This window comes from Sabethes cyaneus, chromosome 2 (genome assembly GCF_943734655.1).
Source record: "Sabethes cyaneus chromosome 2, idSabCyanKW18_F2, whole genome shotgun sequence".
Classification (NCBI taxonomy): domain Eukaryota; kingdom Metazoa; phylum Arthropoda; class Insecta; order Diptera; family Culicidae; genus Sabethes; species Sabethes cyaneus.
This window is the reverse complement of record NC_071354.1, coordinates 62820236-62833083: the sequence shown is the minus strand read 5'-3', so window position 1 is coordinate 62833083 and position 12848 is coordinate 62820236. Positions and strand designations below refer to the sequence as shown.

The window sequence follows — 12848 nt, the reverse complement described above, 5'->3', positions numbered from 1 at the left end:
ACCTTTCGGAGGCAACCCTTCTTCCTTGTCTGCGTACGTCAGTCCTGCATCACGTAAAGATAGGGATAAGAGTTGATGGACAGATGATAGATTTGCACATCTAAATACTCTAGCCAGGGCTTTACCACCATGATAGTAGTAGCTCGCTCGATATTAGCTGGTCAATACCAGCGGTTTTATGTTTCAACGGTTCGATTTTCTCCTCAACTTCCTCCTCGTCATCGGGACCGAGACGGGAGCTCAGAGAAGAATTCGATCCCTACCATGCACATACATGAGCGCGAAAGCTAATTGGAAGTTCATTCCACTTACTGCACCCCACTTGGGTGGCGTATGGGTCAAGATGTTAACAAGACCAGTTCTGGAGGCTGACCGCTAACCGAATGGCGATAACATGTAGACTGTTGTGCTTGAAGTATGTGCATTGTTCAACTGTTGTGAAACCGTTGATATTCATACCAATGGATTCGGCTGATCAGGATGCTCTGACGCCGAATATTTCCTTGCTGGGCAGTTCCTCACGGAGACAAGCTTCTTTCTGCGACTCCCGACTTTCTTTTCGTCCTACAGCAGTCTTCAACACGCGTGGTAGATTCAAATCAACTAACATACTTTTATTTGCTGGTTTATCATGAGTTTTAATAATTATGGTAATTAATTTAGCGTAGACAACTTGTATTTCCTCTACACATTTGCTAATAGTGCGTTCCACGCGGAAAATAGTTGGAAGATCTACCGCGCAAACGGCGTGGAAATCAAATTATTCTGTCTTTCCGTTACTGTCTTGAGCCACACGTAGTGTGTGAAAACATTAGAGAACTCGAAACAAACAAGGTTTAAGCACAGTTCCCATTAACACTGCCACCCTGTCCCGTAGATGAGAAGAAAGAAAAACTTTTACGCTAATGATTAGGTGTTAAATATAAGTAATACACAAAAAAATCTAGCCGTAAATAACGCACTGAATCTGAAGAGATAAAAAACAATTTTAATATAAGAGCTAAAATAAAGTAATAAGTCATCGATTCCTCTGCCGTATAAGTGAGAAATAAACTCGCTAAGGGAAAATTGAAAACTCCATCTATTTGTGAACCTGCTCTTGTGTATGTATAGCGATTTTTCTTTATTTGGCAGCGCCCTAGGTATTATACAAATCTAAACAGGATAAAACCATTTACGCTACAGTTTTTCTCTGCAGCCTTTGACTTCAACAAATCGGCTTCGCAAGTCTTCACGCGCGACATTCCCATATTCTTTGCGATATATTGGTATAATTTCATCTCAATATATAAATAAGGTATTCCTACAAAAATAGTTTCAGGTTTACCTATATAACGTACCAGTGTTGTTGTCTTCGTGCCGAAAACGAGCTCCTCCCGCTCAGTCCGAGTCGGAATTGGACTCCGAGAGGCAGAGGTCCTCCGTCAGCAGATCCGTAGGAAGCGTACGAGTGTTGTTGACCACCTCGGACCTGCTTGGACCTAGATCGAAAAATAGTTCTGTGTCATGTGTGTGTGTGCCGAGCAGAACAGTCAGTAGCACAGGGCGGCGCGGAACCCGCGAAATCGCACGCGCAAAAGCACACAGGTACAGTTATGGCAGGTAGGCATAGAGTGCGTTGAAGAGGTTTTAGAGAATACCACCGTTCCAAACAGATATAAGTAGTTGTTGTTGACGGGCGAAGAAATAGTGGTTCGGAAGAGAAAGTGTAAAGAAAGAAAGATAGGAAACGTTGGCTTAGTAAACGGTGCTGGCTAGTATTTAACAGTGCAAATTATTGTGTTACAATTGTTTGATAAATACTCACCGTAAGCAAAATTAATTGGCAAACTAAACTTTATGTTGAATGTTTAATTTTTTACTTCATTAATTTTGCTTACTTTTCAAATATTATTTTACGAACGGAAAAGAATAAAAACAATGAAACCTTTTTGGAAGCATATTCAATCACCATTGAGAAAAAATTAAATGATGTAAATTGCTTACCTTTTACCGGAGAATCATTGTTATCCTCAGTGGTACTGTCGGATTCGGAGCCACTGTCACTGTCGCTGGAACCACTTGAATCCGAACTTGAAGAGCTTAGTACACCAGTGGGCTAGAAAACAAATAAAATAACAAAAAACGTTGATTAGAGATTTAATATTGTTTAGAACTTTTCTCCCAAAACTTACGAAACCCGTGTTCCGTGGCGGAGAAGCGTGCGCCCTGGACGGTAAGTTAACCTCCACATTCGACTCGCCGTGGTGATTGTTGTACGGATTGTGGTGATTGCTATTGTTTCCAAGGTTTGGGGCCATGCTCGAGTTGCTGTGCATTCCACCACCTCCGTGGCTTTTGGTGTTGTTCTGATGATGATTGTGACTGCTGCTACTGTTGTTGCTATTACTGCTATGGTGGTTAGCGTTGCTGTTACTCATCGATCCACTGCCGCTGCTGCTGCTGCCGCCGCTAGTGTTGTGAGTATAGTGCATTTGCTGTTGCTGTTCCTGCCGTTGCATCTGCGCCTGTGCCGGCGGAAGCGAAGACGAAGGCACAGCCATGAAGTCGTTCCCATCATCCAAGCCGATAATCGGGATACTCGGCAGGGTCTGTTGAGTATTGTTGGCGTTCCAGCTGGAAGAAAGGTACCTTTTACTACGTTCGGTGCGAAGAAATGGCACGAAAACTACTGTACTTACGCCGGTGCCGATAGTGGACTCTTGTTGGGATGGTTGTATGAGGGCGAGTTTTGCAATGGCGAATGTTTTGGCACGAAGCTGATAGGATTGTTCTTGCGAGAACCGGTTGTGATCTTGGTTTTCGAACTTTGCCGCGCTGTCGAGTTCTCCACCTTGATCTGAGGAGGTGGCGGCGGTGGCTGAACGACTTTATTTTCAGTTCTGTAAAATATCGAGACTACATTTTAGTCTATGCCCAAATAACTAAATGTTCAGGTACTCCTTCTTCAATTTAAGCTTTAATTTGTGGCTTGGGCGGACCTTGTTTCGGTTTTATTCAACCAAGTCAGTTTCTAATATACATAATGAATAGAAATTGTTGTAAAGAAACTTAAACTAATCCACCAAATGAAGAAGGTGTATAAAATCGATGTTGTAGAAATAGCAAAATCATTTGATATTCAATTGATTTAAGATAAGAATAATGGTTCTATTGTCCTACTTACCTTGTCTTTTTGACTTGTACATTGCTGTTCAGTTTTTCGAGCGTGATTTCTCCCGTTACCCGGTCGATAATGAGCACACATTCCTTCCTGCTGTAATCTCGTTGGTTCCCTTTGTACACGCTTGGCACCCCGGCATCTGTTTGAACAACACCCAAAGAATCACAGTGTTAGCTATTATAAACCATGGTTAACCATTAAAACCAGCCTCCATAACTTACCGAGATGTGGTACGGTAACTGTCACCTGTTTGTTAGAACCGACTTCCAAGGTGGCCGGTTTGCTCACGTCCACACTGGCTGGTTTGAAATCGTACTTTAAAGTATGGTACACGGTTCGCGGGGACGGATTGGTAAATGTGGACCCCAGCTTCAGCTCACGGACCTCCGAGTCCAGGTTCAACCTATTGTCCATTTTCCTCATCGGGATAATCTTAGTTTATCCAAGTCTTAGGAGAAAAATTAAAAGCTAACTCTTTAGGTTGTCTTCATTCAAACGAGAATTAAGTCATCTTGTTCAGCGCTGACAATTATTGGCTATTGTATTTTGTATTACGATTGTCTCCCCAAATAAAATGGTTGCACTAAACTCTTGCGAACGAAATATGTACAACCCGGATCTTTCTGTCTAATCACTTTTTTCAACCGCTTGCTCAATGAATGCAACAGGAGGGGGCAATCAAATGAGAACAACACAAAATCTTGACAAGGTGAGTTGGAAAATCACGAGCCAATGCTATCACTTCCGGAAGGGGCCGTTTCTCGTCAGCCGTACGGTTCCGCAGGAATTCACTTTTGAGCAGCTGGCAGCTGCCTACTTTTTCGTTTTGCACCAATATTTAGTTCGAACCTTGATAGAGAATGTCTAGCTGGTTACAGCTTATTCCTGTGCTGGGATTTTACTTGCTACGCGATTGCTGACATGACACATCGATAGGTTTCGAACAGCACCAGCCAACGCGTGACTCGTTCAATTTACTCAAATGCCTAAATTTTCTTAAGGTATAAATAACAGTGTGTCTACACGGTCGTAAATTGCAAATGGTTACTAAATTCAGCACTCAAATCACCGTTATAAATTGGTACTGGTCTAATGGAAGAATACTCCTACTCTGCAAGCAGTTTAAAGTTACATATACAATAGATACAATACTAGTAATAAGCTACCCAAAAAACAATAGCAAAACACTGCGGAAAGAGAAAGGCATAAGTTTGACATTTTGTGCTCTCGCTACCTGCATCATCCATCATGCTCGCAGCTGTTTGACACACTGATGCTGTCAAACGAAAGCTCGAATATGTTTATGAAAAGGCCGATAAGGCATTGTGGAGGCGAGAGCTTTTATGAAGCTTTTTTAAATAATTCACAGTTCACAGTTCACACTCTCAGGTTCTTCGTTGAGTGCCCCTTATTATTGAAGTAAAGTAAAATAAAGGCCAGCCAGGCCTGCAGTCGAGTCGAGGGTCGAAGTTTGCAGTGATTTTCTAATTTATTTCTAGCATTTCTATTTTTCTTTTTCTTAACTTATGCTTTGAAGACTTTTGAATTTTTTTTTATTTTCAATTTTTTGAATTAAACTTAACTTACTTTTGAATTCAAATTTTCTATTCTATTCTATTTTTGATTTCAGTTAACGCGTTCTTCAATTGAGTAAACTTTGGAAGGCGTCTACAACAATGTTCTGAAACGAACTTTTGAGTTGTTTTACCAAATAATGCAAAAGTGTATAAATTCTTATCATTGCTCAAGAAAAACCTCCAGACTATACATTGGTTGTATGATTCCTCAACCGCCTCTCTTCAAGAGAACGAATTTCACTGCATAGTCGTCCGGCATGTTTGCAACGTGTCCGGCCCACTGTAGCCTCTCGACTGTCGTCAGGTGTATGATGACCATCTTTTCAAGTATTTAGTGTCTGCAGCTCGTAGTTCATACGTCTTCGCTCCGCGCCATTCTCCGGCGTTTTCTGTTTGTATAGGGGTGCCTGGGGTAATAAGCACCGTCGAGGCAAAATGCACCCCCTTTGTTTCTAAGTCAAAACACAATTTAAAAATAAAGAAGTAATTCTACTACAGCCTGAATTCATTAATTGGGCCACGACTGCACTCCAGCTGATTCGCTAATTGGGCCGACTGACAGTTGTTAGAAATTTCTAAACTCGAAAATTCCATACAATTTTGACATTCAAGTTGTCACATAGCCCAATTAGCGAGCACCCAATTGGGTATTTTAATTTCCCCAAAAAGGTGAGTTTTTTCACTTCATTTAATAGCCCGTCGTTTCCTGAATCTAAAGGTTCTTTTTTTATTTCAATTAAGTCAATATTTAATGAAAAAATTAATAAAAATCAAAAATAGAATGATTTGCTGTTTGACAGATATCAACCAAGCTGATTGATTGAAATAATGCCAGAAGTTCTCTCCCTCTCTTCTATCTTTCTGATAGAGCTCTTCATTTTGACCGAGCTTTTGACAGCTCCCATATGAAACCTGTATCGTCCGATGACCATAGTTTATCTATTCACTGTGTTGTCTGAGGTGAGCTGAGAAGAAAAGTGGTTTACCTTTAAGCTATCGTCTTATCCCAAAAAATTTCTTTAAATTAAAAAAATGCTTTTTTTATTACTTTCGCTCGTCAAATTTGAAAAAGTGTTCATGTGACGATACTGTGACATCATATGTTACCATAATATGTGAAAATTTATATACCGCTAAAATACCCAATTAACGAACCGCCCAATTAACGAACCACCAATTAACGAAACTTTGCTGTAGTTAAATTGATGTTTGCTTTGGCTACTATGTGAATTTGGCAGTTCTATCTAATAAGGAAACGTAAATGTAGTGAATAGCATTGGCGTGGTAGAATGAAATCAAATTAATAGCACTTAGCATATATGAGTTGACAAACTTGCTTAGCTATGAACTTGGATAGCAGATGAAAACAACACTTATATGGTAGCACTACCCAAATACTAACTCCAAGTAAGACGGGACGTTTGGCAACCTCGTACAGAATCCCTTTGCGTGTATGCAACGTTTCCCGTAAGGTCGGGTAACATGAGAAAAATGAGATATGTCATTCTGTGTGCTACTTTCGAGAACAACAGATGTGAGGTTCGAGATTTGGATACGACAGTAAATAGTAACAATTCATGGCAATTGGGTATTTTAGCGGTATATAAATTTTCACATATTATGGTAACATATGATGTCACTGTATCGTCACATGAACACTTTTTCAAATTTGACGAGCGAAAGTAATAAAAAAAGCATTTTTTTAATTTAAAGAAATTTTTTGGGATAAGACGATAGCTTAAAGGTAAACCACTTTTCTTCTCAGCTCACCTCAGACAACACAGTGAATAGATAAACTATGGTCATCGGACGATACAGGTTTCATATGGGAGCTGTCAAAAGCTCGGTCAAAATGAAGAGCTCTATCAGAAAGATAGAAGAGAGGGAGAGAACTTCTGGCATTATTTCAATCAATCAGCTTGGTTGATATCTGTCAAACAGCAAATCATTCTATTTTTGATTTTTATTAATTTTTTCATTAAATATTGACTTAATTGAAATAAAAAAAGAACCTTTAGATTCAGGAAACGACGGGCTATTAAATGAAGTGAAAAAACTCACCTTTTTGGGGAAATTAAAATACCCAATTCATGGTTCAATCGCCTCCTCCACGTTCCGTCTTCCATCTGCACTCCGCCGTTGATGGTGCGCAACACCTTCCGTTCGAAAACACTAAGGGCGCGTTGGTCCTCCACGAGCATAGTCCATGCACAGACTAGCAGACGTAACACTGAAGCCTCATTCCATCGTCAATAAAAACGATCATTTCAAATTTTCGCTTAAGCCAAGACTCAAACAACAGTCGCTGCGCGAGAACGCCACTCGCCTGCGCTGGCGCTGATGTCAGATATTATACAAGTAAATTTATAGCATTGCTAAATTTATAGCAACCTACTCTGCGTAGCGCGAAGACTGCACCAGGTGATGCTAGTGTTTTTCCAAATTTTAGGGGTGCCAATGAAACGATGTTTTGTTAGAAAATTTGTTCGAAGTGTTACGTCTGTTAGTCTGTGGTCCATGTCTCATGGCCGTAAAGGACTACCGGTCTAATCAGCGTCTTGTAGATTGTTAACTTCGTGCGGTGGCGAATTTTGTTCGATCGCAGCGTCCTACGGAGTCCAAAGTAGGCACGATTTCCTGCCATAATGCGTCTTTGTATTTCTCTGCTGGTGTCGTTGTCTGCGGTAACCAGTGAGCCCAGATACACGAACTCTTCTACCACCTCGATTTCATCACCGTCTAAATGAATCCGGGGAGGGAGGTCAGCATTTACTTCTCTAGAACCTCTTCGTTTCATGTATTTTGTTTTCGATACATTAATGGCAAGTCCAATCCGTTTGGCTTCAGCTTTCAGTCCGATGTACGTTTCCGCCATCCTCTCAAAGGTACGTGTAATGATGTCAACGTCGTCAGCGAAACCAAGAAGCTGGACGGACTTCGTGAATATCGTGCCACTCGTGTCTATACCCGCTCTTCTTATCACACCCTCCAAAGCGATGTTGAACAGCAAACATGAAAGCCCATCACCTTTCCGTAACCCTCTTCGAGATCCAAAAAGACTCGAGACTGCCTCTGATACTCGAACAACACACATTACTCGATCCATCATCGCCTTGACCAATCGCGTTAGTTTATCCGGAAATCCGTAGTAGTGCATAATCAGCCATAGCTGATCTCGATCGATCGTGTCATACGCCGATTTGAAGTCGATGAATATATGATGCGTGGGCACGTTGTATTCGCGACATTTCTGCAACACTTGCCGAAGCGCGAAAATCTGGTCCGTGGTGGCACGGGCACCCATGAATCCCGTTTGATATTGCCCCACGAACTTCTTTGCAAATGGTGATAATCGACGACATAAAAGTTGGGAGAGTACCTTGTAGGCGGCGTTCAACAGTGTGATTGCGCGGTAATTGTAAAAATCCAACTTATCGCCCTTTTTGTAGATCGGACACACGATGCCTTCCGTCCACTCCTCCGGTAGTAGCTCCCCATCCCAAATCTTGACAATGACCCAGTGCAGCGCTCTAGCCAGTGCGTTCCCGCCGAATTTCAGCAGCTCGTCGGGTAGCTGATCAGCCCCTGCCGCTTTATTGTTCTTCAGCGTCTCTTCTGCTACCTCCTGGAGGTCGGGGGCTGGTATTCTGTCGGCTTCTGCACGTGCTCCAAGATTTGTTGCCATATCGTCACCTTCATGTTCAGCTACATCGCTGTTAAGGTGCTCGCCATAATACTGCTTCCACCTCGCGATCACTTCACGTTCGTTCGTGAGAAAATTACCGTCTGAGTCCCGACAAATATCGGCCTGCGGCACATAGCCTTTGCGCGAACGGTTTAACTTCTCGTAGAACTTCCGTTTATCGTTAGCACGGTACAGTTCTTCCATTACCTCGCGATCTCGATCTTCCTGTTGGTGCTTTTTCCTCCGGAAGACCGAGTTTTGCCTGTTCCGTGCTTGTTTATATCGCTCCACATTCGCCCTCGTACGATGTTGCAGCATTCTCGCACGTGCTGCATTCTTCTCCTGCACTAATTGCTCGCATTCGCCGTCGAACCAATCGTTTTTTCGGTTCGGATTCATTGTACCTAGTGCCGCTAGAGCAGTACTACCGATGGCGGTCTTAATGCCTTTCCAACCATCTTCAAGAGTTGCTGCGCCAAGTTGCTCTTCCGTTAGTAGCGCTGCTTCCAGCTGCCGCGCGTATTCCTGGGCAACTCCGGTCCCAGTAAACCATTTGGTTTGTATATCTCGATTACAACTGAGGTATACGAAATCATATCTGAACGAAAAAGTTATATTTCACGCCATATAAAAACATATATGTACCAAAGTGGAGGCGATATACGTGCGAAAATTTTGACAACTATTTGTAATTCTATTTTGCGCAGTTTTTATAACACGCAACTAAATACTCCTGAATATATGATATAGATATAATCAAATATTGCAATTGTCTATCCTGCTTTATAATTCACAGTCATGAATTGTATATGAAGACACGCACGACTGCAAAACAACTTATTGTTCACTTAGATTTGACATACTCTAATCATTATACAATTCCAATGTGAAGTTGACATGAAAACGATTTAATGTGAACTTTCTATTACGATTTTGTGTTATCTGGGGTGTCTCGTAGCTGCTCGATGTTGGGTCGCGGCGTACGACTTCGACGCGTGTTATACACCGTCGAGAGTTTTGAGCGCATGCAGACTGCAACTAGCAAATGATCCGAATCTATATTCGCACTGCGGTAGGTGCAAACGTTTATAACATCAGAGAAGAATTTACCATCGATTAGAATATGGTCAATTTGATTTTCTATTCGTTGGTCTGGTGATGTCCAGGTGGACTTGTGGATATCTTTGCGGGGGAAGAAGGTACTTCGGACTACCATACCGTGGAAAGCTGCAAAATTTACGCATCGTTGGCCGTTATCGTTCGTTGCGGCATGCAGGCTGTTTGGCCCGATTACCGGTCTATATATAGCTTCCCGTCCTACCTGCGCGTTCATGTCACCGATGACGATTTTCACGTCCCGTCGCGGACAGCCATCATACACCTGCTCCAGCTGCGCGTAGAAAGTTCCTTCTCGTTATCGGGTCTCCCTTCGTGTGGGCAGTGCACATTGATGATACTGTAATTGAAGAAACGGCCCTTAATCCTCAACTTGCACATCCTTGCGTTGATCGGTTGCCAACCAATCACACGCTGGCGCATGTTTCCCAGTACCGTGTACCCCCGTTGGTATGACCTTCTTTAATCTGAACATTTTTAATCTGTACCCCGGTGGTATGAATGCGTTCACATTAAAAACCGATCAAGCGTCATACACAATTGACGTTAAAGTTGACCGGGTAAATTGGAAAAAAGCAAAAAAACCTAATGCGTTTCCTCTTGCTCTAGAGCTTTGGCAATATAGCTCATATGGAACTTACCTCTCTCCAGCACTCAAAATAGACCATTTTAGTCGAAACTGCCACAAACCGGACGTTTAGAATTCGCGCATGATTGAAATGTTTTCAAAACATTTGTATTCGTCAAATCAAAACAACAAGTTCATAGGGTGCGCGTCTTGCGCGTATGTGAAAATGAATAGAGTTACCAAATATTCAGATTAAAAATGAACTCGCCCAATCTGAACGAGGTGTTTTTCATATTAGCGGGGGCTGAGTGTACTATAAAGCCGGTTTACAGCTCGTTGGTGGTGCCACAGCTCTGGTAGAAAGTAGCCGCTCGATGCCCGCTTTTCCATACCTTCTGTCCTATGCAGCAAAGTTCCTGCAGTGCTACGACTTCGAAGTTTCGGGGATGTAGTTCATCATATATTATCCTATAGCAACCCAGGAAGCCGAGCGATGTACAATGCCATGTCCCGAGTTTCCAATCGTAGTCCTTATTTCGTCACGTAGGTCAACGCCGATTGTTCCGATCCCTATTTTCTTCTTTGTTGTTGGTAACTTTTTGTTTTCCAGGGCGGCTTGTTGGGCCTGCCCCTAACCCCCTGTCTCGCCGGGGGACCGTCGTGCATAGCACTGTTCAGAGTCCCTGCTGGCACGAGGACGAGTATAATAATCTGCTGTCCCTAACATGGAGAACAGACGCTATTTGAGCCGCACCTCCTTGGTGAACAGACGCTCGTGTTTGACGAAGCATTTCCTCTGCTGCCATGCTATGGTTACCGCGCCAGTATTCGCGTCGCCCCTCCTCACTTCGCTATTGTCAGATTGATAACATTGCCCAGGCTACGCCGCATTTGATATCATATGACTCGTGGAGGTGTGAGGCGGGAGCTTGGGAGGGCCAGAGCTGTGTTTGACACTCCTTTCAGGTTGTCAACTCACCATTTGAAGCCCTTCCAGCTTGAATACGTCGTTGAATCTCCTTATTCGTGTTACCATCGACGATGAGATTCTAGCGATCCAAATATATAAGCTCATTGAACACTTTAAGTTCATCGCCATTAGTATACTTTTCCGGCGACAATCCGCTTAGCGAATCCCTTCCGGATTCAGGAGCCGTTTTCACCTTTCTCAGTCGTGGGCTGCCGCTCTTCAGTCTCCTCTAACTCCCGCTGCTCTAGCATCCTCATCAACAGCGCTCATCCAACGAGTACGGGGTCGGCCTCTGTCGGGTTCTCTGCTAAATTTTGTTTTCGCTGGTCTCTTTTCCTTTTTTGGCCAGCCCATTACAGCCTGCTGTATTTTAATTTCCGCATCTTTGTATACTTGGTATATTTCATGATTCATGCGCCTGCGCCATACTCCTTCGTCTAATATGCCGCCAAGAATTGATCACAGGATCCTACGCTCAAAAGCACCTAGAGCTTATCGGTCCCTTCGTGACCGTAGAGTACCACCGGGAGAATTAGCATCTTATAGAGCGCGAGTTTTGCACGAAGCTGCAGGCTACGGGACCTCAGCTTGCTACGTAATCCGTAGAAGGCCCTGATGGCAGCCGCTATTCGCCTGTTAACTTCACGGCTCACATCGTTGTCACATGTTACTAACGTACCAAGGCCAACGTAAACAAATGCGTTGATCACTTCAAAAGTATCTTCATCTATCACCACCGCATTGTCAGCACCCGAAAGGCTACGGTTAACACCGATGGTATCGATGTCGTCCGCGAACCCATAGGAGCATATGAGATTTCGTGATGATGGTACCGCTTCTCTGCACGTCTGCCCTTCGAATAGAACCTTCCAATGCATGTTTAACATTGCAAATTCGATAGTCCGTTACCTTGCTTCAAGCCATCTAACGCCACAAACGAGCCCGATGTCTCACTCGCTATCCTGACACTTAATTTTGAACCATCAAGGGCGTAGCATAAGCCTAATCAGTTTTGTTGGAAAACCATGTTTAAGCATAATCTGCCACAGCTCATTTTGTTTAACTGAATCGTGCGCCGCCTTGAAGTCTATAAACAAATGGTGGGTCTGCAAGTTGAACTCCCGGAACTTATCGAGAATCTGTCGCAAGGTGAACATTTGGTCCATCGTGGAGCATCCCACTCGAAAAGCGCACTGGTGTTCGCCAACAAAGGTTTCCTGCAACGGCCTCAGTCTGAGAAACAGGAAACAGGGAGAGAATTTTGTATGCAGAATTGAGGAGATTGATGGCTCAATAATTGCTGCATTCGAGTCGATAGCCCTTTTTGTAAATAGGGCATATGAAACCTTAGAACCAGTCGATAGGTAATTCCTCCTCAGTCCATACCTTTAGTATAACCTGATAGACTGCCGAATACAGCCGTTCGCTTCCGACTTTCAAAAGTTCGGCGGGGATGCCTTCCTTTCTAACTGTTTTGCCGTTTTTCAGCTCTCTCGTTGCTTTTCTAACCTTGTCCAAAGTTGGTGGATCCACAGCTTGTCCATCATCCTCAATCGTTATCCTGTTTCCGTGAACCGCATCATCTTGTTCACCATTCAACAATGCATCGAAATGTTATTTTCAACGCCTAGCCACTTCCGATCTTTCGGTAATCAGATTTCCCTCCTTGTCGTTACACATAACAGGAGTTGGCACGGTCCGGTTCCTGATTCTGTTGGTCGTATTAAAGAAGTTTCAACAGTTTCAACGAGAACTCAACAGTTCTCGCG

The 12848-nt window shown here is 43.1% G+C and overlaps 1 protein-coding gene across 2 annotated transcripts; it reads right to left on the bottom strand.

Annotated features, from left to right (window-relative positions):
- Nucleotides 1-603: 603 nt before the first annotated feature.
- LOC128734665 (ell-associated factor Eaf) lies at nt 604-4268 on the bottom strand. Of its 2 annotated transcripts, none has more exons than XM_053828961.1 (6): nt 3385-4268; nt 3167-3302; nt 2682-2882; nt 2175-2616; nt 1987-2098; nt 604-1499 (listed from the first exon to the last, which is right to left on the bottom strand). In XM_053828961.1, the coding sequence occupies exons 1-6, from the start codon at nt 3584-3586 to the stop codon at nt 1381-1383; spliced, it is 1212 nt and encodes a 403-aa protein (XP_053684936.1). In that variant the 5' UTR covers nt 3587-4268; the 3' UTR covers nt 604-1380. The 2 variants fall into 2 exon arrangements, with proteins under 2 accessions (XP_053684936.1, XP_053684937.1); XM_053828962.1 differs by having other exon boundaries at nt 604-1481.
- Between the last annotated feature and the right edge of the window lie 8580 nt (nt 4269-12848).

Coding starts and splice junctions, on each gene's coding strand:
- LOC128734665 (XM_053828961.1), bottom strand. CDS start 3,586: ATGAGGAAAATGGACAATAGGTTGAACCTGGACTCGGAGGTCCGTGAG. Junction 2,099..2,174: donor CGCCACGGAACACGGGTTTC/GTAAGTTTTGGG, acceptor TTTGTTTTCTAG/CCCACTGGTGTACTAAGCTC. Junction 1,500..1,986: donor CAATGATTCTCCGGTAAAAG/GTAAGCAATTTA, acceptor CACATGACACAG/AACTATTTTTCGATCTAGGT.